This window comes from Panthera pardus, unplaced genomic scaffold, assembly GCF_024362965.1.
Source record: "Panthera pardus isolate Hobbes unplaced genomic scaffold, ASM2436296v1 HiC_scaffold_21, whole genome shotgun sequence".
In the NCBI taxonomy this organism is placed as follows: domain Eukaryota; kingdom Metazoa; phylum Chordata; class Mammalia; order Carnivora; family Felidae; genus Panthera; species Panthera pardus.
Window position 1 is genome coordinate 41,115,552 of NW_026526777.1, and position 25,933 is coordinate 41,141,484.

At 37.0% G+C, this 25,933-nt stretch overlaps 1 protein-coding gene across 3 annotated transcripts in view; it reads left to right on the top strand.

Annotated features, from left to right (window-relative positions):
* CEP350 (centrosomal protein 350) overlaps positions 1–25,933 on the top strand; it is a 154,836-nt gene that overhangs the window by 122,673 nt on the left and 6,230 nt on the right. For all 3 annotated transcript variants that reach the window (XM_053909161.1, XM_019428143.2, XM_053909162.1), the window contains 7 exons: positions 2,832–2,992; positions 6,042–6,178; positions 8,789–8,871; positions 9,868–11,861; positions 12,723–13,130; positions 13,233–13,379; positions 16,366–16,488. In XM_053909161.1, coding sequence (XP_053765136.1) covers positions 2,832–2,992; positions 6,042–6,178; positions 8,789–8,871; positions 9,868–11,861; positions 12,723–13,130; positions 13,233–13,379; positions 16,366–16,488 — 3,053 coding nt within the window. The remainder of the gene's footprint in view (positions 1–2,831; positions 2,993–6,041; positions 6,179–8,788; positions 8,872–9,867; positions 11,862–12,722; positions 13,131–13,232; positions 13,380–16,365; positions 16,489–25,933) is intronic.

Here is a 25,933-nt window from a genome sequence, read left to right on the forward strand (position 1 = left end):
ATTTATCAGCCAAATTATTAGAGGCTGCCTGTGTGAAATAATCAGAAACTTAATTTTTTCTATTAGATCATTCTGTCCATCAGGTTATTCTGTCTTGACGTTAGTTTAAACAAACTGAAATATCATTTACCTGCCCCCTCCTCTCTCCCTCACCACCCAAAAAAACCTTGTAGGAGATAATTCCATAAAGGCAATAAATTCATTCAGTGAGTTGTTTGGGTTAAAAAAAAAAATTCTAGAGATTTTTAGATGTTACTAATGATGAATTTTTTAAAATGTTTATTTTAGAGAGAGAGCGAGCGAGCACGAGCACATGCAAGTGGGGGAGGCGCAGAGAGATAGGGAGACGTAGAATCCAAAGCAGGCTCCAGGCTCCAAGCTATTAGCACAGAGCCCCACGCGGGGCTCTAACTCACAAACCACGAGATCATGACTTGAGCCAAAGTCAGATGCTTAACCGACTGAGCCACCCAGGCACCCCGTTACTAATGATGAATGTTATGCAGTAATACTATATCTGGGCAGGTATATAATGTATTCCCACTCATTCTCATAGACTTTTATTTATTTAATTTCTACCTTTCATTTGTACACTTTTGGCTTCTTTAGTACTTAAAAATAGAAACATTTCCCAAGGTCTTTCATCTAAAAACTCCCAAGTTTCTCATCAACTACTTTTAAATCTTCACAAGCATAGATGATACATATTTTTATTAGAAAAGTCACTGCTGGTGGGGCACCTGGGTGGCTGAGTCAGTTAAGCGTCTGACTTCGGCTCAGGTTATGATCTCACAGTTCGTGGGTTTGAGTCCCGCATCGGGCTCTGTGCTGACAGCTCAGAGCCTAGAGCCTGCTTCAGATTCTGTCTCCCTCCCCCTGCTCATGCTCTTTTTCTCAAAAATAAATAAACATTAAAAAAATTACAAAAAAGAAAAGAAAAATCACTGCTGGCATGTGCAATTTTTAAAATATATTAATTTGAAGGCAAGACTACACTGTATGTTAGCTAATTTGACAATAAATTATTAAATATGTATATACTAATTTAAAATAATCATTTTGGGAGGGGGGACAAAGTTGAAACTAAGTGTGTGGGAGTATAGTGATCCCCCACACAATTTTATCAAAGTCTTCAAATTTTATCCATGTCTTGAGGTTTGGAAGCACATAAAAGCTTATCCAGCTAAAAGAAGCTCAGTTTTAGAAGATGCAAAGATACGGGTTTATACTTCATTTTAGAAAGATTTTAACTTTTAGGTCAATCTGCAGTCCTGCCCCAAGTTACTACACTAGAATCATCAATTGAATCTCTGCAAAGGGCTCAGAACCTTTTAACCCTGAAAGCAATTGATTCTTTTCTTCAGCAATTAGAAGAAAACATAAGGGAGATACTCAGTGGCTCTCTTCTCACCACCAGCATTTTTAGTTTTAGATTGGAAAATCTGTTACCTAAAATATAGCTGCATAAAGTGTTTGTTTTATATGAGTATTACTCTTACCACCATTTTTTGAGCTTTTGTAGTAGTTCAGGTGCTGTGCTGTGTGCTTTGTACACCTTATTTAATCTACACATCAATTCTAGAAATCAGTAGGGGTCAAACTTACCTTACCAATTACCAGTAACAGATCCAGAGTTGAAAATGGCCTTTATTATTATGCTATTTTATGAGTGTTGATCGATAAATAGTGAGCTTTGCCCCTGCTAAGGACTCACGATGATGCCACCAGTGGTATAAGATGGGTATTACTTTCCTGAGGTACCTAAAGTTAGCGACATAGAAGTGACAGGAACTTAGATTTCATTATTTCTAATCCAGATATTGGGATCATTCTATTAAAAAAGACTATAATCCTTTTGCATTTAAATAAGTTCCATAACTAGTTCTTACGCAATTTAATCTGAAGTACCTGAAAAAAAACCTGGTTATTTATGGTTTAATGTTGTAGCATACATTTGAGTCTTCAGATTTTATACAATAGTATTTCTATTGTAATAGTATTTCTATGGCTATTAGATGTCTCACTCGACATTAGTGTGTGGAAATGATATTATTACTTGATTTGGGGAGGAGGTGTGAGGAATAATCATTTTTATTCTGCGTAATTTCCATGTGTAGTGAAATAAGCAGCATCTTTAAATGACAGTATTTTCATAGCATGTATGTGACACTTATTATAATGAAATGTCTTTTTCATGATTTTGCTGTGACTGGACATCTACTTTGTACGTGTGTGTATATGTGTAGGGAACTGTTGGAAAGAAAATAAGATTTAACTAGCTTCATTTTAGCTATTTTAAATATTTTAAGAGCTTCTAAAGAAAGGTTATAGCAGAGTATATTTCTTTATAATTTCTTTCCTTTTATATGGTATTAAGACATCAACTGATGATTCACAGTCAGTGTAAAATGGCAAAGTTTCATTTTTATTTTAATAGGACTTAAAAACTATTAATAGCTAAGGGGAAGGAAAGATAAATATGTTTCTCTTGTCACCAGGAAATAATTCCTCACAATGCCCAAATTTCACTAGCTTAAAAGTTCCTCAATTTCTGGTTGTTTATCTCATCAAGATAGGGTATCTTAAGATTTATTTGAGGTTTCAAATAGTACAATTAGAAAGTGAAAATAAGTAGGAAGGACCAACCGCCTGCTATATTTCAGGGAAAGGAGAGATGGGAATCACTAATAAATTTTTTTTCAAAAGCTCCAATTCCTTAATTTTAAATGTTAGATTGACTGTAAGTGTAGTATCACCTTGCTGCTTTCATTAGTAGTTATTAAATTAACTTCATTCTCAAGTTAAAATGAAAGATTTTATTTCCCTTTCAGAAACAACATCTGACCAAAGTGACATTGAAGGTAGGATCAGAGCCCTAAAGGATGAGCTGCGGAAAAGAAAATCAGTTGTGGACCAGCTGAAGAAGGAACAGAGAAAACGGCAGAAGGAAAGACTGAAAGCCCAAGAAGCCAGTCTGATCAAACAGTTAGAGGTTAGACATAGGAAGGGGGTTCAGTATCAAGGCTAATGTATATTGAAGCCTAAAATGTTTTTTTTAATGTTGTTAATAAAGTAATGGCGTAGAATTTTTCATTATTAGTTTGGTGCCACATTTTAACCTCTTTTTAAAAGAAATCCAAGGTTATCTAAACAAACTCTTGCTTAAGGTGTTAAATATTAAAATAATAAATCTTGGGGTGCCTGGGTGGCTCAGTCAGTTGGGCATCTGACTTTGGCTCAGGTCATGATCTCGTGGTTCATGAGTTCGATCCCCACATCAGGCTCTGTGCTGACAGCTCAGAGCCTGGAGCCTGCTTTGGATTCTGTGTCTTTCTCTCTCTCTCCCCCTCCCCTGCTCATGCTCTGTCTCTCTCTGTCTCAAAAATAAATAAAACATTAAATAAAAAAATAAATCTTATAGCATCAAGTATTAAATAAATATTCTCAAAATCAAATTAAAATAAGAGGTTTTTTTCTTAAATAAGAAAGATTAGGCCTGTGAAAGACTGAAATTCACTCCCTCTTAAGCAAAGAATCATTAGATGAATAATTCTGTAAAAAAAGATAAATAATTCTAGCTATTGAAACTGTTACTGCCTTTTTAAAAACAATTTGTTTTTTTTTAAGCAGAATGATGTTTCATGCCACATTGTCCTATTTGAATGGCTCAGAAGTGATAATTCTAAACTAGACTTCTCCCATGCTCTAGCAGCCTTCCCTGATTCTACCCCAGCTGGAAACCTGGTTTTGATATTTCCTCATTCTGTTTTCTCTTATCCTTTTGGTTACCAGATCTCACTGGTACTTTTTTTTTTTTTTTATGAGTCTGCTTGCTTTTTCCATTCCAGCTGCCATCGAGCCGACTGGGGCCTCATGACCCCTTATCTCTGCTCTCTGCGTGGCCTCTTAAATGCCCCTGTCTCTGTTGCTTCCCTAATACTTGCATACCTTCTGCCAGCCTAGTGTTCCTAAAATGCCACATTCATCATAGAATCAGTCTGAATGTCCTGCTCCTCGCAAGAATCCCTTCTCACGGCATCACCAGAGAAGACCATTCAGCTTCTACCTGAACACTTCCAATAATAGGAAATCTCAAAATTTCAAGGCAGTTGGTTTCATTGTAGGACTCTAGGTTCTGTAAATGTTAAAAATCTTTTGGTTCTGTTAGTCAGTATTTCTGTCCTTTCAATGGTCCTTGTTGTGGTAACACCAAATATGTATTCCTCCTACATCTATTAATTTAGTCATCAAATATTTAAGTGCCTATTTGTATGCCAGAATTCAGCTAATGACTTTACATGTATTCATTTTATCCTCAAGCAACAGTGGCTTTACTGTCTACAGTTTTATGGATGAGGAAATTGAGTTTCAGGGAGAGTAATGCTATTCAGGGACACACCACTCAGAAGTGGTAAAGCTAGATTTTAATAGATCTCTAATTCTAAATTTTGTGTCCTATCTTCCACATAGAAAACAGGGCTGCTGACAGATGTGGAGAAAATAGACATTTACACAGGTACACAATACAGAGATGGGAACAGGGACTGTAACTTGCACAGATGTTTAGAAGTAAGGGAAGTGCTTAAGGTAGAATAGCCATACTGGCAAGTTCATGTTGGAAAATAGTGGGAAACAAAATTCAAAAATACAGATCATGTTCAGGATCTTGGAATCAGACAGATGAGTTTGGACTTCAAGTCAGTAGTCTTCAACGTGACCACACGTTAGAATTAACTGGGGAGCTCTTTGAAAAATACAAATATCCAGTCTCCCTCCCAGAGGGATTAATAATCTAGGGTGGGACCCAGAATTTAAAAGCACTAGTGTAAGGTAATGGAGAGCCATTGAAAATTAAATGAAATACCATTAGATTGAATAGCATTGCTCAAAATTCTTCATTAATGGATATGCCAGCCAGAAGGGTCTCTAGAGAAGTGCCATAGGATCCATCTCATTCAACATTTTACTAGATGGTTTACAGACAAAAGAAAGTTGTGTATTTAGGTTTTAGAATTATAGTATATGATGGAGAAAAACATAATATATATAGCATTTCATATAAAAAATCTTCGGGAGTTTATTTAATCACAGATGTAATAAGTCAACTACATCCATGTAAGTATAGCTTTCAGATCTGAGAAGTTATAGTCCTCATATATACCTAGCTAGCTAGACCATCTAGCTTTGGTGTGTGTTTAATACCAGAAGTTACTTTACCAAAACATTGAAAATTTAGAGGATATGGATAGTGTAAGTTGTAAAAGTAGGGATTTCAGCCCAAGTTTTAGGGATCTGTGGCAAATGAGTAGCATCCATATGGTCATTCATTCATTCTATGATGTTGACTGACAGCCTGTTTGGGGCCAAACACTGAGTAGGTACTGGATATACAGTGTTGAACAAAAACAGCTATAGTCTCAAACAGAGATATAAAAGTAGGGATTTTAGCCCAGAAAACTAAGAAATATAATAGATAAAGGACTTCCCTTAGATTTCATCCAAATCAGAATTACACATTAGTGTTTATAGAATGGCTGATAACATTTTTTGTAATTCTGAACTATCAGGTTCTCTAATCACAGCCTTCCTTCTTCAGGATTTGTATTCCCAAGGATTTGTATTCCCAAGAAGCTGCCATTGAACTCTGCGTAATGCCTAAACTTCTTAAAAATAACATGGAAGTATTAGGACACCCTTAAAAGAACAATTACATAATCAGCTAAAGAAGTTTTTTAATGGGGCAGGACCCAAATGATTGCTTCATAGGTATTAAATTTTTGTAAAATGAGACTTTGTCATTTTCTAACTCATATTAGGATTATGGTTCCACACGTATGCTTATACATAGTCTGTTTCAAGAAGGATCTACAAGTAAATGTTGATGGCACTCTGGGGAATGACATGGATACTGGGAGATAGATTTTTACATTACATCTTCTTTCCTGTTTGAATATTTTACCATAAAATATACTATTTTCTAATTTAAAATAGTTTTTTTTTAAAAATTCTGTATAGTGACTCCTCTGATTTTTCTAAACTAGTCATATGATGAATTCATTAAGAAAACTGAAGCAGAGCTTAGCCGAGATTTGGAAACATCACCAACAGCCAAGCCTCAGATTAAAACGCTCTCCTCAGCTTCTGAAAAACCCAAGATCAAGCCCCTTCCACTACACAGGTAGAAATTTTTGATAACTTCTCTATATTCTGCCTTGTTTGAGAAAAGAATTAAGGGAAGACTTTTAGTAGAAGCTATCTTTTAAGTAACTGTGAAGTTAATTTTAACCAATATTTTTACTTTCACTAGAGTAGAGTTATGTATGATGTAATCACAAATCGAATTTATCATAAGGTACAGGTTTAAAAATATATTCTGAATCCTGAAATCTGGTGGGCACAATGAAAATAGTATCCTCCAGTATTGCTAGTAGCAATAGACTTTTGCAAAGCAGTTTGCCAGTGTTTCAGAAGTAAAAAACAACCTGTAACTTTTGACTCTGTAATTTCACTCCTAGAAACCTAGTTTGAGAAAATATGCAATATCTTTATGTCCAGAAATAGGTGAATAGCCCAGTAACTTAAGGGTCTTCCTAGGGATGGAATATTATGCAGCCAGTCAGTGCAAATACAGAATGCTGAGAGGCAGCATTGGAGATCGTATATAAAAAACTGAGGTTGCAATATTTAAACTGAATTTTGAGCAATGAGCAGGGGGTAAGCAGTCAGTGGGACTGAGAAATAGGGGTCATTTCAGAGAAGGACGTCGATGAATGACCAAAAGCAGCAGGGAGCTTGGCATGTTACAGAAACTGAACATTATAGAATGTTGCTAATGTTAGAAGAGACTGGAAAAATAAAAACTGAATTGTGAAAACCTTGTACTCACTCATTCATAATATAGTTTCTCCTTTACTTTTCAGAAGATGGGAAGCCTTTGAAGGCTTTCCCAAAAAATACTTAGGGATTTTTAAGTCTGTTACAAAAATAATAGAGACTCATGATAATTAATTTCTCATTACCTCAGTTTGAATCATGGCTTCAGTACCAGCTAGCTATTTAACTTTGTTGGGCAAGTTGTTTAATCTCTCTGTGCTTATTTTTTTTAATAGGGATTTATATCCCTATAATAACACCCAACTAATTAACTTGTTATGAGAATTAAAAGACTTAACTTAGATCAGAGCTTAGCATACAATTAGCACTGCGTATTAGTTACTGTTTATTATTTTAATTAGAATATTGAGGGAAGCAGTAAAAAGAAGAAAAGTTTAAATCATATACTGAACTATCCCAGAATTGCAAATGTCAACAATTAGATGTATTTCCTTTTAGGATTTCTTCTGCTTAGATTTTATATGTTTGGTTTTGTTTTGTTTTTTTTTTTGTAATATATACATTTTTCCATTATATTACAAAACTGTAAATTTTATTTTTAGATTTCTACATAATACACTAATGAATTGCTTTATGGTTTTATTAACCAGACTCTTGGAGGATTTTAACTAGAGAATGATGTAATCACATTTGTGTTCAGAGAGCTCTTTCTGACTAGTATATGAAGGAGAAATAGAAAAGAGCAAACTTGGAAGCAGGGAGAACAGGAGTCTAGACCAGGCTTCAAATAATCAGTGGAAATAAGAACAGAGATAGGAAATAAACTTAGAAATATTTAAGAAGCAGGGGTGCCTGGCTGGCTCAGTTGGTAGAACATGTGACTCTTGATCTTGGGATTGTGAGTTCAGGCCCCACATTGGGGATAGAGTTTAGTTTAAAAAAAAAAAAAAAAAGAATTTATTCTTAAAAACACTTAAAATATTTGAGAAGTAGACTTCACTGAAGTGCTAGATAGGGGAACAAGAGAAATCTAGAATGACTCCCAGGTTTCTCTTAAATGGTTGGGTCAACATTCCATTAACCTGAATGGAAAGTCAGATGTTCTTTTGTGGGTAGCTTATGACTTTGGTTTTAGAATACAAATTTTGAGGTGCACATGGTTCACCTAAGGAGAATTATCCAGGAAAGATGTCAGTGTAAGATATATATGGGATGAGGAGCATAAAGATGGTGGTTGAAAACGTATATATAGCAACATCACCCAAGGAAGATACACATTCAGAGAGAATAAAAGGGAGCCAAGTACTAATTATGATAAAATAGCATTTAAAGGCATTATAAAGAGAAGCGGAAGCCAAATACTATGACTTAGCAAATAAAGAGAAGGCAAGAAAATGAAGAATGTAGCTCTTTCTGTTAACTTAAAGAATAAGAGAGGACAGCAGCCAGGAGGTGGAAGAATGAAGAATTGAGAGGTAAAATTTTGAGGCTCATGGCGTACTTATAAGCGAAGGGGAAAAATCTCCAGGTTGAAGGACTGAAGGTTCTAGGAAAGTGAACGTATGACTGAAGAGTACCATTAATGAGGCTGAGGCAATGTGTGAGATTTTCGGCAGGAGGTTCAAACAATCAGCTTTGAATACGTGTGAAAGACACACCTCTTTCTGTCCTGCAGACAGAAGGAAAGGCAGTTGGGATGGCTATGAATATAGATACATTTGTAGGTAGAAAGGCTCAGGGTAAGAAAGGTCATGCTGATGGCCTCTGTTTTTCTCATTAAAAGAGGCAAGATTGTCTACTGAGAGTGATGAAGGCCAGAAACAGGCTTGGTGAAAGTGACAGGTTGGAATACCTCCTGTGAAGAAGTAGTTTTCTGAGAGTTGACTGCTTGTTGTTACCAGTTATTACAGTATCAGCAGTACATTTATTTCTACTCTTTATTTTTTTGTTTCAGATCTGAAACAGCAAAGAACTGGAAATCACTAACAGAATCAGAGCGTGCCAGAGGGTCGTTGGAGTCCATTGCTGAACATGTTGGTATGTAACTAGGGAAAATAATGACGCTGTATCCACTAGACTTAAGAATTTATGCAAGGGCGTATATAATTCTGCCTCTACAGCGTTTCGATTAAAAAATGAATTTCTTAAAGATAATAATTATTGAAATTTTAAGTTACTTTTATATAAAAGTGATTTATTGGTTATATATAAATTTAAAAACTGAAGCATAAAGACATTAATCTAAAATGGTTGAGTGTATCATCGGCATCCCTAAATTCTCCCTTAATCAAATTTTATAACTGATTATATATTTTTTTCAGCCTATACTATTTCTCAGGGTTAAGTGGTTATATACATGTATATTTTTCAACTTAATCCAACGAAAGATGAGAATTATTGAAAATAAAGTGTAATTCAATGAGGAAATAAAACTGAGGCATAAAAAAGCCTATGTAGAAACAATGACAAAATAGAGATTTGAATTCAGAACTTTTACTTCTTGGTTTGTTAGCTCATCAAATATTTTTTTTTCTTATTCTGCAGTTTTAGCTCTTAAAATACTGTATTTGCAGAAATTGTTATTTTTTCTCTTGCATTTGCATTTGAGAGCTTAGCTGAAGTCCCCAGGAAAATTCATTCTTTTCAAAGTATCTTTGTCCCTCCTTCATTGTTTTCCTATATGAAATAATGTGTATGTAATATCTATCTGGTTTCACATGATTTGAGGAATTGATCACTCAAATCAGTGTCTCCATTAACTTAGAGCCATTTTTCTTCACTTTCTAAGTTAAGACAGCCCTTAAGAAATATTTCAAACTTTAAATTTCCAGTCATTCTAAATGTTCTGGTTATTGCTGGGGCAATATATTCTCTTAAAGGAAAAACTTACCTTATATGGTAACCAAAACAGGTTATATTTATTGACCAGAGTTTTTCCTCATGAAGATTTGGCTTTTACTTAAACTTTGGTTCCAGCAGTTAAAAGGTTGTGATTAAATAATTTTGATAAGATTTTTTTTCTTTTCCTTAAAGATGCTGCATTGGCAGGTTCTGAGAGATCAGTATCGGAAAGGTCTTTATCTGCATATGTGAAGAGAGTCATTGAATTGGATAGACAAACAGAAGAGCATTTTCAGACTTCATCCCCAATTCTTAGATCATCAAGGAAAGCCAGAGCAGAATCTGGTGATTCTTTAGAAAATGTACCATCATTATCTCTTCTCAAAGAATTGAATGCCCCTAATAGAATTCTGGATGTGTTAGATGCCAAGATTGAAGAAGCTAGTCAAAAATCAGAAATACAAGAAGTAGACTATGCAAAATTGGAAGAGAGTGTGATTGAAGAGGCCTATTCAAAACAATGTAGGAAGTCTGATGTCTTACTGAAACTAGACCTGGAACAGGGAGATTCATCTGAAATTCTTTCAAGGAAGGATCTTCCTTTAGATTCTGTAAATGTTCAGAAAGACTTAGTTAGATTAGCCAGTGAAAATCTTCATAAAAAACAGTCGAAAGAGAGAGAGTCAGATCAAGGTACTGATCACAGTACAAGCACCCAATCAGAAAAAGAAGTTCATGAACAAAGGAACATAAAGGAAAGGGACTCATCTTTGTCAGAGCATCTTTTTGCTCCTAAGGAGACATCATACTCTGAAGATTTTGAAGTGTCTTCTCTCAAGAAAGACATTTCAGCTGAACTGTACAAAGATGACTTTGAGGTGTCATCTTTGTTGTCACTCAGGAAAGACTCTCAATCTTGCAGAGATGAGTCACGGCCAACAAAGAACTCTACAAGTAGAGCCACTAGCTTGGGCAGTGATGATGAAATCAGTGAGTGCCTCAGTGAGAAAAGCCTTTCTGTTCATAGCAGTGTCCACTCTGAGAGGCTATTAGAACTCAAGTCCCCCACTGAGCTTATGAAAAGTAAGGAGCGCAGTGATGTAGAGCATGAACAGGGAGTTACGGAACCCCCTTCCTTGGTTTCAGTTTCTGTTGCAGATGAGTTACATGATTTCCACATTGGCGATAGGGTGTTGATTGGCAATGTTCAGCCAGGAACTCTTCGATTCAAAGGCGTGACCAGTTTTGCCAAAGGATTTTGGGCTGGAGTGGAGTTGGATAAAGCTGAAGGAAATAACAATGGGACATATGATGGCATTGTATACTTTGTGTGCAGAGAGAAGCATGGTATTTTTGCTCCCCCTCAAAAAATATCTCACATTCCAGAAAACTTTGATGACTATGTAGACATAAATGAAGATGAAGAGTCTTACTCAGATGGACGATATCAATACTATAATCAAGAACAAAAAGATACAGCAGATTCCAAATTTGATAGAGAAAAGGATGCAGTTGAATATTTTTATGAGAACTCTCTACCTAGTATGCATGATATAGAAGCCTCACTTGATAGAAGCCTTAAAATAGAAACAGACAAGGTACAGGACGTTTCTGGGGTACTTGAAGCCCATGTTCACCAGCAATCTTCAGTGGATTCACTGATCTCTTCAAAGGAAAACAAAGACGTTCCTGGTGCCATAGAAAAGGTTTCCATTGCTGTAGAAGGTGATACTTTAGACAATGCCTTTTCTGAAGAATTAAAGCAGCAGCAGCAGTTGACAGAAAAGGAAGAGGACCTATGTCCTGAGGTGTCAGAAAAGCTCTCTACTCCACTTCTAGATCTTTTAGCAAGAGAAAAGAACCAACTGGAAGCCCAGCTGAGGTCCTCACTAAATGAGGAACAGTCAAAGCAGCAGCTAGAAAAAGTCAGCTTACTGACAGACAGTTTACTAACAGTCTTTGTGAAGGACACAGTCAATCAACTACAAGAAATCAAAAAAGCTAGGAATGAGAAAATCCAGCTTAGCAATCAAGGGCTTCTTGATGATGACCGACAGAGTATGCCACCCCAAGGCCTATCCCAAAATCTTGAGGAACAGTCATCAAGCGTTCCAGATTGCTTCTTAAGGCCTGACTTAGAAGATGAAAAAGAAGAGATTTCTTCACCAGATATATGCCCCAGGCCTGTAAGTATTTTGTCTAGAAAGAATGGCAATTTACCTTCTGTAGTGCGTTTTAATTCTGTAGTTCCTCATAGATTTTTTGTGACATGTTATTTATTAGATAAAGATCACTGTACTAGTTTTTAAAGACCCTGTAGCTGTTTTTCTGTCTGAAGTATGATTGTCCTCTATTATGTCATGAGTGGTCACTGTAGGATTGTCACAAACGCTGGCAGTTTTGTGCTGGATTGATGACCCCTGTGTGCTGTCTGGAGGTTCCAGACACTGAACAGATCCACTGAACAGATTTACTCCATGGAGCTTTCCAGTGGTTCTCAATCCAGTTCTTTTTTGCCTATGAAATTATGTGTCTACCTATCTACTCAGTCATAGTTGCTCTGCAGATATTGCCAGTTGTGATGTTGATTCTGGGAAAACTGAAATACATCCACTATGACCTATACTCAGACAGACCATCAACTTAACTCAGGTTGCCCGTAGACAGTTGAACAAAAGTAACGATTTTGAGGAATTTGAGCCAGATAATCACCAGAGGTGAGAAATTTCATATATTGTTTCCATATCCCAGAGACAAGAGAGTCCTTCAGGAACAAAATAATGATGATTCAAAAAGAAAAAATAACTAATCAATAAACAGTTTATAAAAATTCAGTTATAAGGCTTATGTAAGCAGAATTATGGGAAGCAGGATACTTTCTTCTTAAATTATTAATTAGTAGCCACCATGTTGTTTTTGTTTTGCTTGTAGAGAAAAAGAGTAAACATACAAATAATATATTTGCTTTGTCTTTAAAAACAAAAAGCCCAAATGAATGATCTGAGGTTACTAAACGGTGCTCTGTTTGAATGGTTCCATTTCCATAGGAGAGTCCAGTATTTGGTGCCAGTGGACAGGAGGAGCTCGCTAAAAGACTTGCTGAACTTGAGATCAGCCGGGAGTTCCTGAGCGTGTTAGGAGATGATCAAGACTGGTTTGATGAAGACTTTGGTTTGAGCTCTTCTCACAAGATCCCCAAAAACAAGGCAGAAGAAACAATTGTACCTCTAATGGCAGAACCTAAAAGAGCTCCCCAAAAGCCATGTGAGACACTGTTGGCAGTCCCCCATACCACAGAGGAAGTAGAAACTCTTGTACATGATGCAGTGGAAGAACTCTGGAAATGGAAAGAATTAGGTCATGATCTCCACAGCATCAGTGTTCCTACAAAACTGCTTGGCTGTGCCAGTAAGGGTCTAGATATAGAAAGCACTAGTAAAAGAGTCTACAAACAGGTATGTAACCTGGAAGGATAATTTTAATTTTTAAACTCATCTCTGTTGTTTGAAATTTGGATTTGTAGCCATTTTATTTTTGTTTCATTTTTCTCTGTCAAGGCGGTTTTTGATTTAACAAAAGAGATTTTTGAGGAAATATTCGCAGAGGATCCCAACTTGAATCAGCCCGTCTGGATGAAGCCATGTAGAATCAACTCCAGTTATTTCCGACGAGTGAAAAATCCAAATAACCTTGATGAAATCAAGGTAAACTGCAAACTAGAGAGTATCTCCTTTTTTGACTTGCTGTTCATTTATGTAGATCTATAAATGCCGTAAAAGCAGGTGCTCTTCTGTATGATTCTCCTTCTGTCCTCAAGGCCTTTTGCATAGTGGGTTTTCAGTACATGTTTGTTGATTCATGAAGTCCATGAGCAGTGGAGGGATGAGGTGAGAGGGAGTCCTGAATCCTCAAGTGTTTGCAAGTGTAACTTTTTAACATTTCCTATGTGTACATAATTTATAATATTTAAGAAAAAATTAGGAAATACTCTGGGAGATAAATTATTGGACTTCCAGGTAAATTTTTGGCAATTTAGAGATCATGGTACAGTATTCTAGAAGTATACCTGAAAACATGTCTTCTATCAAATATGCCAGCCCTAGACAGGTGTTACCTTTTCATCTTTGATTTTGGAGGTCTCAAATTAGTTATGTGGTTTTGAAATATGTGGGATAGTAATATGATATATAAAAAATATTGTTTGGTATCTAAGAAGCCCCTGAAAAGATTAAGTGCCTTGAAGCTACAGTGACTCCCAGCAAAACTTCAAAGTCACATTGGTGGAAATTTCTGCCCGTTCACATGTTTCCTTAATATAGCAAAGGTTGTATTCCCAGTGTAGTGCCTCTTGAACTGTAATGTGCGTATGAATCACTGGGGATTTGGTTAAAATGGAGATTCTTACTCAGCAGGTCAGGAGTACCATTTCTAACAGACTCCCAAGTGATGTGGACGCTGTTGACCCTAGAACCCACCCTGAGGAACAAGGCTCTGGAATTGTGTTTTCCAGACTTATTTGATCACAGAAAGCCTGCCTCCTGCATCCTGCCCCTATAGCATACCTCCAGCTACAGTTGACCCTTGAACATCTTTGGGGGTTAGAGCTGCCAACCCCCTACGCAGTTGAAAATCTTTAACTACTAACAGTCTACCAGAAACCTTACTGATAATATAGTCAATTAACACATATTTTGTATGTTACATGTTTTGTATACTGTATTCTTATAATAAAGTAAGCTAGAGAAAAGAAATGTCACTAAGAAAATCTTAAGGAAAAGAAAATACGTTTATGGTACTGTTATGTATTTCTTGAAAAAACTCTGTGTATAAGTGGGTCAACACAGTTCAAACCCATGTTGTTCAAGGGTCACCTGTGCTCATCTTACTGGTGTATTTTCTTACATCATCCAGGAGTGTATGTGGACTATTAAAATATAGTAAAGAACATATACATTATTCTGGTATGTCATGTGGAGGCATTGCCTAAACAATTTAGTCTGTTTTTTTAATTGAGATATAATTAACATAATTATATTTGTTTTAGGTATACAACATAATGATTCTGTATTTGTCTATATTATTAAAAAAACAAGATCACCACAAGTCTAGTTAGCATCCATCATTACATATGGTTACAAATTGTTTTGTGTGATGAAAAAATTTTAAGATCTCTCTTAGTGACTTTCAAATGTACAATACAGTATTATTTAACTACAGAAAGCTTTTGAAAATATTTTGTACCATAGAACACCAACAGATATTTATGGGATGTCATGTATGCCTACATTGAAGTTAGGCAAACTGTGGCTCACAGTCCAAATCCAGCCTACCACCTGTTTTTGTAAATGAAGGTGTATTGGACCACAGCCACACCCATTTGTTTAAATATCGTGTATGACTGCCATTCTGCTACAACAGCAGACTTCAGTAGTTGCGACAGAGACCAAATGGCCCACAAAGCCTTAAATATTTACAGGCTGACCCCTGCTTAAATTAAAGTAAGGAAGAAATAAAAAGCTTCCAAAGATTACTTTTGATTCATTAAAAAAAGAAAACTTCTAAAATGATTTTCAGCTGTGAGGAATAAAGTATCAGAACTGCCTGGGGAGCTTTTTCAAAACACAGGTGTATTCCATTGCTTTCAGCCCGCCAGTGTTGATACATCCTTGAAAGAGAGAGAGCTAGAAAATGTGTGTGGATTGGTGGAGTTTGGGGGCATTGGTAGTTTGAGAATCTTTTCAAATGATTCCGATTCATAAATGTGTCTTTTCCCCCCATTGACATTTTTTTAATGGAACAACCATAAAAAGTTGTAAACGCCAATTGTTTTACTAATAACAAAGGACAGATAAGTTGAAATAAGACAAGATACATAATGGGACGCCTGGGTGGCTCAGTTGGTTGAATGTCCAACTCTTGATTTCCACTCAGGTCATGATCCCAGGGTCGTGGGATTGAGCTCTACGTGGAGCCTGCTTAAGATTCTCTCTTTCCCTCTGCCCCTCTTCCCCACTCATGCTCTCTCTCTCTCTCTCTCAAATAAAAAATTTTTTAAAAAGACAAGATGCATAATATATATCAACAATCATCAAAATGCATATATCAGTATAACATACAGTGATGCTGCCCAGCGATTTTAATATTGAAATAACATTTTGTAAAGTGTTTTTAAGGATGATAGTTTAAATATTGTTTGTAAAATTATCATGCTTTTTATATTGAAGCACTGATTAATATTTTTACAATTCAACATATTCAGTCATGGTGCTTCAAAATAAACTATCCCAGCCAAAGCCTGTACTTTGCTCCCATGGCACTGCTTCGAACCTTTATGTGGGATTCTTTAAGTGCAGAGATTTATTTAATGCTTTCTCTAATAGTTTTGCCCGCTTGAAGTTAGCTAATGGCGGTTCTTAGATAGAGGGGACTCTAAAGTGATTTTTCTTTGCAGATTCATCAGTGGGTTTTACTTTTGTATGTTGTGTAAAAAGAAAAATTCTTTAAGTGAGTAAGTAAAGTCAGAGCATTTGGAATGCTTTTGTCTTCAAATTGCTAAGTGGAACTGTTAAGTGGAAGAAATTTGTATGATCTTTTATTATAAATGCTATGTTCTTAGCATGCACCTGCATTATAAGCACTGACTTTCAGAAACTTGGCTGTTTGGTTCATTACTTCCTCTTATTTTCACAGAACTTCATAGCCACCGAAGTGCTCAAGTTGTTTAGTCTTAAAAAGGAGCCAAACCACAAAACAGATTGGCAGAAAATGATGAAATTTGGAAGAAAGAAAAGAGACCGAGTGGATCATATCCTGGTCAGTGTATATAACTGCAATATGTTTATTTTGACTGTCTCTTCTAAAATCAGAATGTAGTCACATTCTAAAAAGAAAAGGAATGTAACTGACCCTAAGTCTATGATAGTGAAGCCGTAAAGCCTTCACTTGCTGCATTTCTGCCCCTCAGTTTTGGAACTTGCTTTCTTTTGAACTTGACAGATGAATATGTAACTGAACAGTATTTTGTGGGCGTGGAAAACTTGAGAAATAAAAAGCCGAGTGGATGAGGTACGGCTTTAAGAAGAGATCAGTGTAGACTCTGGGGCCAGACTGCCTGCCTTTAAATCCCTTTTCTGCCACATACCTGGTGTGTAATCTTGGACAAATTGTCTAATCTCCTTGTGTCTCGTCTCCCTATCTGTAATCTACCAAGACAGTTATTAAGAGAATTAAAAGTATGTTTACATATGTATGTATGCAAGAGTTCCCTGGCTATATATAACTCAGTAAATACTAGCTGTTATCATTTCCTCCTCGTTATTATTATCCAGAGCTTTTAGCTGGGTAGGATTTATTCCATTTGGCAATAGATTCCCCTAGCACTAGAAAAACATTTCTCAAACAAAAAAAAAAAGAAAGAAAAAGGAAAGAAAAAAAAAAAGTCATTCTTTTCTTTGTTCCCTAAAAGAATGTTAAGCAGTAGCAAACTTCGGGAAACTCATTACTTGATTCAGGTTTATCTCTAAACATTTTGATTCTGAACTATTTTATCTTGTCTGTATTTATATTCATATAACAAAAAACAAATGTAAGGCTTAAATTAATGAGTTTTCCCCAAGTATGCGCCTTTCCATTGCTTCATTTACTCAGTAACGACTACACTAGATAAACATTTATTTAGAGTTTTATACTTTGCCATTCTTTTTCATGCTTTATTTGATCCTCACAGTAATTATATGAGGCAGGAAGGACTCACGTTATTCTGTTTTACAAATGAGGAAGTTTGGGGGCACCTGGCTGGCTTAGTCAGCAGAGTGTGTGACTCTTGATCTCAGAGTTCGAGTTCAAGCCCCACGTTGATTGTACAGATTACTTAAAAATAAAAAATCTTGGGGCACCTGGATGACTCAGCTGAGCCTCCGACTCCTGATTTCAGCTCAGGCCATGATCCCAGCGTCGTGAGATCGAGCCCCACGTGAGGCTCTGCCCTGAGGGTGGAGGATGCTTAAGATTCTCTCTGTCTCCCTCTGCCCCTCTGCCGCGTTTGTGCTCTCTCCCTGTCTCTCTAAAAATGGGTGAAATTTAAAAAAAAAAAAAAATCTTTACAAAAAGTTTAGACTCAGAGATATTAAGTGACTTGCCCAGCAAATAAGAGCCAAGATTTTAAGCAACTAGTTTTTCATAGCTCTTTGCCTCTTAAGAACGTGAACTTGTTCTCATAGTTCTACAGCAGCTTAAAGTTTGAGTTCTTGTTAATTTCTAAGTCGTTACTTCCTCCACTTCTTTAGGAGTTAAAGAAGAGAGCATGTCAGGAAACATTCATGTACCCCTTCTATCAGTTAAATTGATCATATCCTCTATAAATCATCTCAGGGCACACACTGAGTCAAGAATTGTGCTAATTAACGACTAATGTTACAGTGGTAAGCAAGACAGACCTAGACCCTGCCTTCATGGATTTATCCTTGGCTGGAAAAACTAGCCATTAATATATAATTTACATAAGTAAATTAGAAATTTTATAAATTATAAATTAAGTGATAAAAATAGAGGAACAGAGAGCTTTATACAAGCATAACCCAGAGGAAACTGATCTGATGAAGATGGTCAGGGAAGACTTCCCTGAGGAAGTGACATCTGAGCTGAGACCTTAAAGACAAGTAAGCATTAACTGGGTTCTAAGATAGAAGAACAATTCACGGAAAGCAAACCACGTTTGCAAAGACCTGAAATGAGCATGGGTCTGAGCTGAAATGTTAGCACGGCTGGAGGTGGCATAAACTGGAGAGGTAGAGTCTGTGTCCTGCAGTGCCTTGTAAGCCACATCAGGGATTTTGGATTTTATTGTAAAAGCAAGGAGTTTAAGCAAGAGAGATTACAAGACCAGATCTGCAGTTTTAAAAGTCCTGGAAATGAGACACCTGGGTGGCTCAGTCAGTTAAACACCTGACTCTGATTTCAGCTCAGGTCACTGATGGTGCAGAGCTTGCTTGGGATTCTCTCTCTCCCTGTCTCTCTGCCCCTCCCCTGCTCACACTTTCTCTCTCTCGCTCTCAAAAGAAAAAAAAAAGAATTAAAAAAAATTAAAATGCTGGAAGAATCCTTCAAAAGAAATGTGTGGAGGAAAAAAGACCAGTGAGAAGGATGTAGCCTGTAGGTCAAAGGTGACTGTTTAGGTTTATTGAAGCAAAACTTCTTAGGTAAGTTTATCTTGAGCACATGTCAAGTAAATGAGGAAACCAGCATAGTGTGGCAGTTCAAAATGAACAGAGAGTGAAGGCTTAATGCATGCGGCTTCCAGCTAGTTACAGACAGCTCTCACTTCACATGGTTATAAAAATGTCATCTTCACAGTGAAAGGATTAAATACGTTGGCGGGGGAGCAACAATTTGGAGGCATCTTCAGACTGGAATTATTAGTCAGAAATGACAAGTAATACATCTCACAAGTGAACAATAAATGAATTGATTTGTAGCTCTTTATTAGACGTACCACAAAACAAGATCTTGTCCTTGGAAGGCATAGGCTTCCAGGTGCCAGATAGGATCACTTACACAGGAAAACATTGGTCTCTCCAGCAGTTTTCAGAAAATTCTTAAATAGCAAACAAAAATTCCTTTTGCTAGTATGAGATTATTATAGCTTGGGTGAGGGTAATGTCAATGTACAACAATTCAGGAGATTTGGGAGTTGGGAAAATAGTAATAAGATATATTTTGTGAATATTCCCTTTGCTGGTCATAAACTGTTTTCCACCTTCCTACAGAGAGACCCGGGCCTATGTAACTTGTTTCATGAGTTCACTCTTAATGTATAGCAAAATGATACTGTTAGTTCCTTGAGTTAATTATTAAAAATGCTAAATAGGGGCGCCTGGGTGGCTTAGTCGGTTAGGTGGCCGACTTCGGCTCAGGTCATGATCTTGCGGTCCGTGAGTTCTAGCCCCGCGTCGGGCTCTGTGCTGACAACTCAGAGCCTGGAGCCTGTTTCAGATTCTGTGTCTCCCTCTCTCTGACCCTCCCCTGTTCATGCTCTGTCTCTCCCTGTCTCAAAAATAAATAAACATTCAAAAAAAAAAAATTAAAAAAAAAAATGCTAAATAAACTCCTCTCCCACTGTTAGATTTAGCCAACCTAGCATCTGGAGATTCTAATTCTCCTGCATAGAGAGACTGAGATTCAAAACAATCTTTTTATATCACATGAACCAAAATTTTTCCCATAGTACAAAAGAAAAATCATGTTTATTATGAAACGATCATGCTCATTTTATGAAATTTAGAAAATATTGGTAAGTCAAAAGAAAAATCATGATAATCTCATCACCTAGATAGCTCTTAATATTGTGATATATAGACTTAGGGTCTTTATACAGAGGATTTTTTTAAACAGTTGAGATCATGGTCTCTTTTTTGTAATCTGTTTTTAGTCAATAAAATGTGAACTTTTTTCTTGTCACTAAATGTTCCTCTATTTTATATCACATTTAATAACTTTATCCCATTTTATTGTTGTGGAAGTATAGTAATCCATTGTACGGATGTACCATCATTTATTTAACCAGTCAGTAATTTTTTTTGCTCTTTTAAACGGCAGTGTTGTAATAAACATCTTGTGATATGGTAGATCTTTGTACTTATTTCCAGTGGTTTCCTTAGGATAAACTCCTAGAAATAGAATCGCTGATTAAAAGCATATGCAGAATGTTAAGGCTTACGTATGTGTTGTCAAATTGTTCTCCAAAAAGGTCGTAGCAATTATACATCCTTACCAGCACGGTACAAGAGTGGAGGTTCCCACCTTTGCCAATACTAGCTACTACCAATGTGTAAGTCTTTACCAAAAGAATGAGCTCATTTTGCTCTATTTAATTTTATTATCAATGTGGTTAATATTTTTACCTGTTCATTGGTTATTCTAAATTTTTTGCATGTTTAATCCTTACATATTTCAGAATGACAAAAAAGAATGAAAATAATACAGAAACCATTGTTTCCACCTTTCTAATGTCCATACTTTAGTATTTCGTTAATCCCACAAACATCATGTCAGCTCTCAGCCTTTGTCTGCAGGTCTGTCTGTCTGCTCTGATCTCAGCCCCTGCTCCTGAATTCCGGCTTACTTACATATTGAATTCTAGGACGATCGTTCTTTCACTTCAGCAGCTTGAAGATACTATTTTCCTGTAACCTGACCTCTCTTGTTGGTCTTGAGACATCTGCTGATAGTTCTTTTTGGGGAATCTGTCTTATCTTTTTGGTTTCTGTGGAAGACCGTGTGTGTGTGTTTGTGTATTTGTGTGTTTGTTTCACAGTTTCTCTGGATGTGTCTAGATGTGGATTTGTTTTTTGTTTTTTGTTTTTTGTTTTCCTGCTTTGGACTCACTGTGCTTATTAAATCTATGGATTCATATCTTTACTCAATTCTGGAAAATTCTCAGCTATTATTGTCTCTTAGAATATTGCCTCTCCCCAAGTCTCCATTTCCCTGTGGCGCCTCTCTGGACATCCCTTTGGCCCTGTTCTCTCTTCCACGGTGCTTGATTCTTCCCCTAAATAGTTGCAGCTCTTGCTACTCTTTTAAATCCCTATTTGTTCTGGTAGTCAGGATTTTCCTCTTTTCTCAAGATTTCCCTACGCATTACAAATATTTTTTGTTGTATTTTATCCAATATATGTCTTTATATGAGAACTTTTTCGCATCACCTTACTCTTATCTTACCATTTTTACTCTGACGGGCTTGCCAGCTAGTTGTGGTGTTGGGGGTGGTGGTGTTTTAACGTACGCCAGGAGTTTTTCAAATTTTATTTCTAAGTAATATTTGGGTATTATCATTTAAAAGAGCAGAAGAAGTCAGTGATTAACATTTTGGTCAGCTCAATACTGTAGATAAAATGAAGCCAGCTTTTCTTATAAAATCGATGAGTTTTATTGTTTTTCTAGAGTTTTGACTGTTGGTAATTTTGGTTAGGATCTTTAGATTTTAGAGGTCCTGAAATATCCTGAGCCTCGTTTAATATTCTTGGATGTACGATCCCCAGAATGCTCCCATGGATGTTAGTGCCACTAAAATGAGAAAATAGGGCATAGCAGTTAAGAGCCAGATCTGTGGAATCAGACTCCTTGAAGGTTCCAAACTTGTCTCCTACCACTTACTAACAACGTGACTTTGGGCAGGTTACCTCTCTGTCTCTCAGTCTCCCCCTCTGTAGAGTGACAGCCTCATAGAGTTGTAGTGATGACCAAATGAGGTACTGTATGTCTTAAGTGGCATATAGAAAGCTCTCAAAAGTAGTAGATATTATTAGTGTAAACGTTTTTATTGATTTACAATCATTTTCTTATTTGATCCCTACCCTCCCTGCCTATAAATAGCCAGAGTCTAAATTATGTCACTTAGAACTTGGGTCAGAAATTTGACTTGGTGCTATGAGATACATTATGAAAATTTTTGTTTTTTTGCATCGTGAAAGTAAAAATTTCATCTTTTTATTAAAAATACACAAGCTGGGGCACTTGGGTGGCTCAGTCGGTTAAACGTCCGACTTTTGGTTTCAGCTCAGGTCATGATCTCACAGTTCGTGTGTTCGAGCCCCGCGTCAGGACAGGGCAGAGCCTGCTCCGGATTCTCTCTTTCCCCCTCTCTCTGCCCCTCCCATGCACACGCACTCTGTCTCAAAATAAATAAGTAAACTTGAAAAAAATAAAAATGTACATGCCTCTCAGCTATAGTAGTTTTAATCTGTTACCTATGCCTGAGAGATGAAAGCACTTGGACTCAGAACAAGCAGATGCTGCCACCTCTGCCTAAAGATCCTAACACTACTAGCTAGATTTAATCCCAGAATGCTGTGATTCCATCTTCCTATAAGATCATATAATATGTCAGCCATATCGCCAAGTTTTTCAATATACTTTTTTGACCAATGCCAGTATTTTCTTTCATCACACTGGTTCATCACCACACAGTCCAGTGTGATAAAAGAAAAGATTAACACAGAATTAAATCATGTGAAAAGTTTAATTGGAAAAGGGACTCTGATGTATGTATGCATGAATACCATGCTTTACAACGATAAGAAAGAACCGAGAAAACTATTCACATATTTCCCTGTTACAGCATTAGATCCACTGAGCTCCCAGGAGCATCTGTGGCCAGTTCAAATTAACCCAATCAATCAATCAATCAATCATTTCTTATGGACCTGCTATGTGCTAAGTAGTATTCTAGGCCCTGGGAATACATTAGTGAACAAACCAGACAAAATGCAAGGAGCTTTCATTCTAGTAAGGGAGACAGATACATAAGAAAAATAAATCTATGGAGGCAATAAGGGAATATTGGGAGTTGCAGTTCTAGATAGGATGGCTGGGAAAGATTTTACTGAGAAGATGACATTTGTTTAAAGGACTGAGGGAAATGAAGTGAGCCAAACACTCATCCAGGGGAAGAACATTCTGGAAAAGATACATCAGGCCTTGATTATTAGGGGAAAATCACTGGGTATGGAGCAGAGTGAGGAGTCAGAAAAAGTAGTAGGAGATGATGTCCCAGAAGTATCGGTGTGTGTGTGTGTGTGTATGTGTGTGTGTGTGTGTGTGTGTGTGTGTGTATACACGCACAGAGGGCCGAATCATACAGGGTCTAATAGGCCCTTGTAAAAACTAGGTTTTACGCTGAATAAGATCAGCAGACATTTAAGGTTTGAGCAGAAGAGTGATGTGATCTGACTTAATTTATTTAACAGGATCACTGTGACTGCTGTGTTGAGAATAGACTGAGGGAATGGTAGTAAAGGCGGGAGCAAGGAGACCAGCAGGATATTGTCATAATCCAGACAAGCAATAATAGTGGCTAGCACCAGTGTGGTGGTGTTGAGGTGGTAAGAAGTGGTCAGATTCTAGACAGATTTTCAAAGCAGAATGGAATTGCTGATAAATTGTGCCATATGAGAGAGGGAAAAGTATTAAAAATAACTCCATCGGGTTGGCCTGAACAACTCAAAGGATGGAACTTCCCTTTGCCGACTTGAGGAAGATTGAGAGGAGCAGGTTGGGAAGCAATATTAAGAGTTCTGTTCTGAACCTGTTAAATTTGAGGTGTCTGATAAACATCCAAATGGAGATACTGAAGAGGCAAGTGGACATACGAGTCTAGATCTCAGGCACGAGTCCTAGGCTGGAGGTAGGACTTTGGGAGTGGTGGACACATAGATGGCAGTCAGAGCCCTGAGACCAACAGAGTGTAGATGCAAAGGGAGGAGGTCCAAGGACTTAATTCCTGACACACTCTAATGTTTCATGTATTCAGAAGATGAGGAGGAACAAACAAACGAAACTAAAAAGGAACAGCCAGTGAAGTAGAAGCAAGCCAGGAGAGGGTGGGGTCCTGGAAGCCAGGTAAGAGTGTTTTAAGGAAGAGGCAAGAATCAACTGCATGGGATACAGCTAATTGGTCAAGTAAAATGAGAACTAAGGATTTACCATGGGATTTAGCAACGTGGCGGTCTTTACTGATCTTAACATTAATACAAAGACTTTGGGTGGCGTGCATGAGGTAAACATTTGATTTGCAGTAGGTTTCAAGAGAGAACAAGAGATTAGTGAGAGCAAAAATGGACATGTCAAAGGAGTTTTTTTGTGAAGCGAAAGATGGAGGGGGACATGGTGACAAGAGAGCATTCTTGTAGCATGAAAAAAATATGCTGACAGGAAAAAGGAGAACTTGTGATGGCGCAGAGGAGAGAGCATGGCAGGAACATGTCCCTGAGTCGGCGCGGTGGCATCCACACCGTGGACGGGTGCCCTCCCGCTGAACGTGAGCACTTGTGACAGGATGATCTGTTATAGTAAATATTCCAGAATGAACAGTAGCTTCCTCCAAAAGTTGCTTTCCAAAAGGAAATGTGTAATTTAGCTGTCATCGCTCAGACTAGGAAGGTCCCTAATCAGTCTAACTCTCCCTGTGTCAGTAGGCATTATTTGAGGTGAGTAAAATACAAAGAAAGTTTTTTTTTTTTAGACAGAAGGGCCTCCATTAGCCAAAAATAAGAACAGAAATCTTTCTTTCAGCTCCAGGTCTCATTCACTCTGTCTCTTTACCACTCCAGAAGGACATTAAGTTTTCTCTTAGGTGAGCTAAGAATATGATGAGCTATTTTTAGCAATGCATTCTCAAAGTGTATGTGATGTGGGATGAACGACAAGAAATTAGACCAACTCTTGCATATCCTTTACACATAGTAGCCTTGGAAATTGCCTCTACTGTAGGTACAATTGCACTAAGGACAAATCCTGTAGTGAAACCACCTAGCTTATGATTGAATCTCCTTTACAAGTTAAGGTCTGTTAAGGTACGAGATAGCTCCTGAGGGTCTACCTATTGTTGATAAGTTCTTTCTCATAGTAAGCCTAAAAGGGTTTTCTTTCATATAATTAATTATAATTTACTTCTCCAGCTTTGGTGTTTTATCTAACAATTTGAATTCTTCCTGCATGCCTTTGAGGCAGCTGTCGTGTTGCACCTGAGTCTTTCTCTCCCTTTTAAACGGTATTCTCTCCTCTTGTCTGATAGTGTTTTTAAGTCCCCTCGACATCTTTTCACTTTACCTCTTTTTTCAGTGTCCCTCTTTAAATACTGTGCACAGAACTGACCATATAATATTTCGTGTATTTAATTAGTATGGACATGCAACCCTTCGTTTTTTAGATATTACACTTGGACTAATGCAGTTTATAATTACATTTGTTTTATTTTTAGCTACATCATTCTCACAGGACTCACAAAAACTTAGGAAAACCCCAAGACTAAAGTTTCAACCTGTCCCTCTGTTGTTATTTTGGGGACCCAAATATAGGACCTTATTCTTTTATTGCATCATCTTGTTAAATTTGGCTCTTCATTCCAAGCTACCCATACATTTTTTAGTTCGTTTTTCCAACGTAGTTCTGTTCTCAACTTCTTGTTACCTCTAAAATTCATCCGGGTCATTGCTGCAAACGATGAACTGGACAGAGCCAAAGACAGCCTTTTAGCACTCAGTAAAAAATCCATGTGCCAGATGCTTAGCACATTCTATTCGCACCATCCTTGTCACTGAGAAATTAAAATTATTAGACTGACTTTTTAATGTAATTTAATTTATATAATACATACTAATTTACCATACATCCATAACACATCTGCAGGAACAGAGGAAAATGTGTAAGAAAATAGAATAGGCTCCAAAAGCCAGAAGAAAAAACACGGAGGCAGATCTGC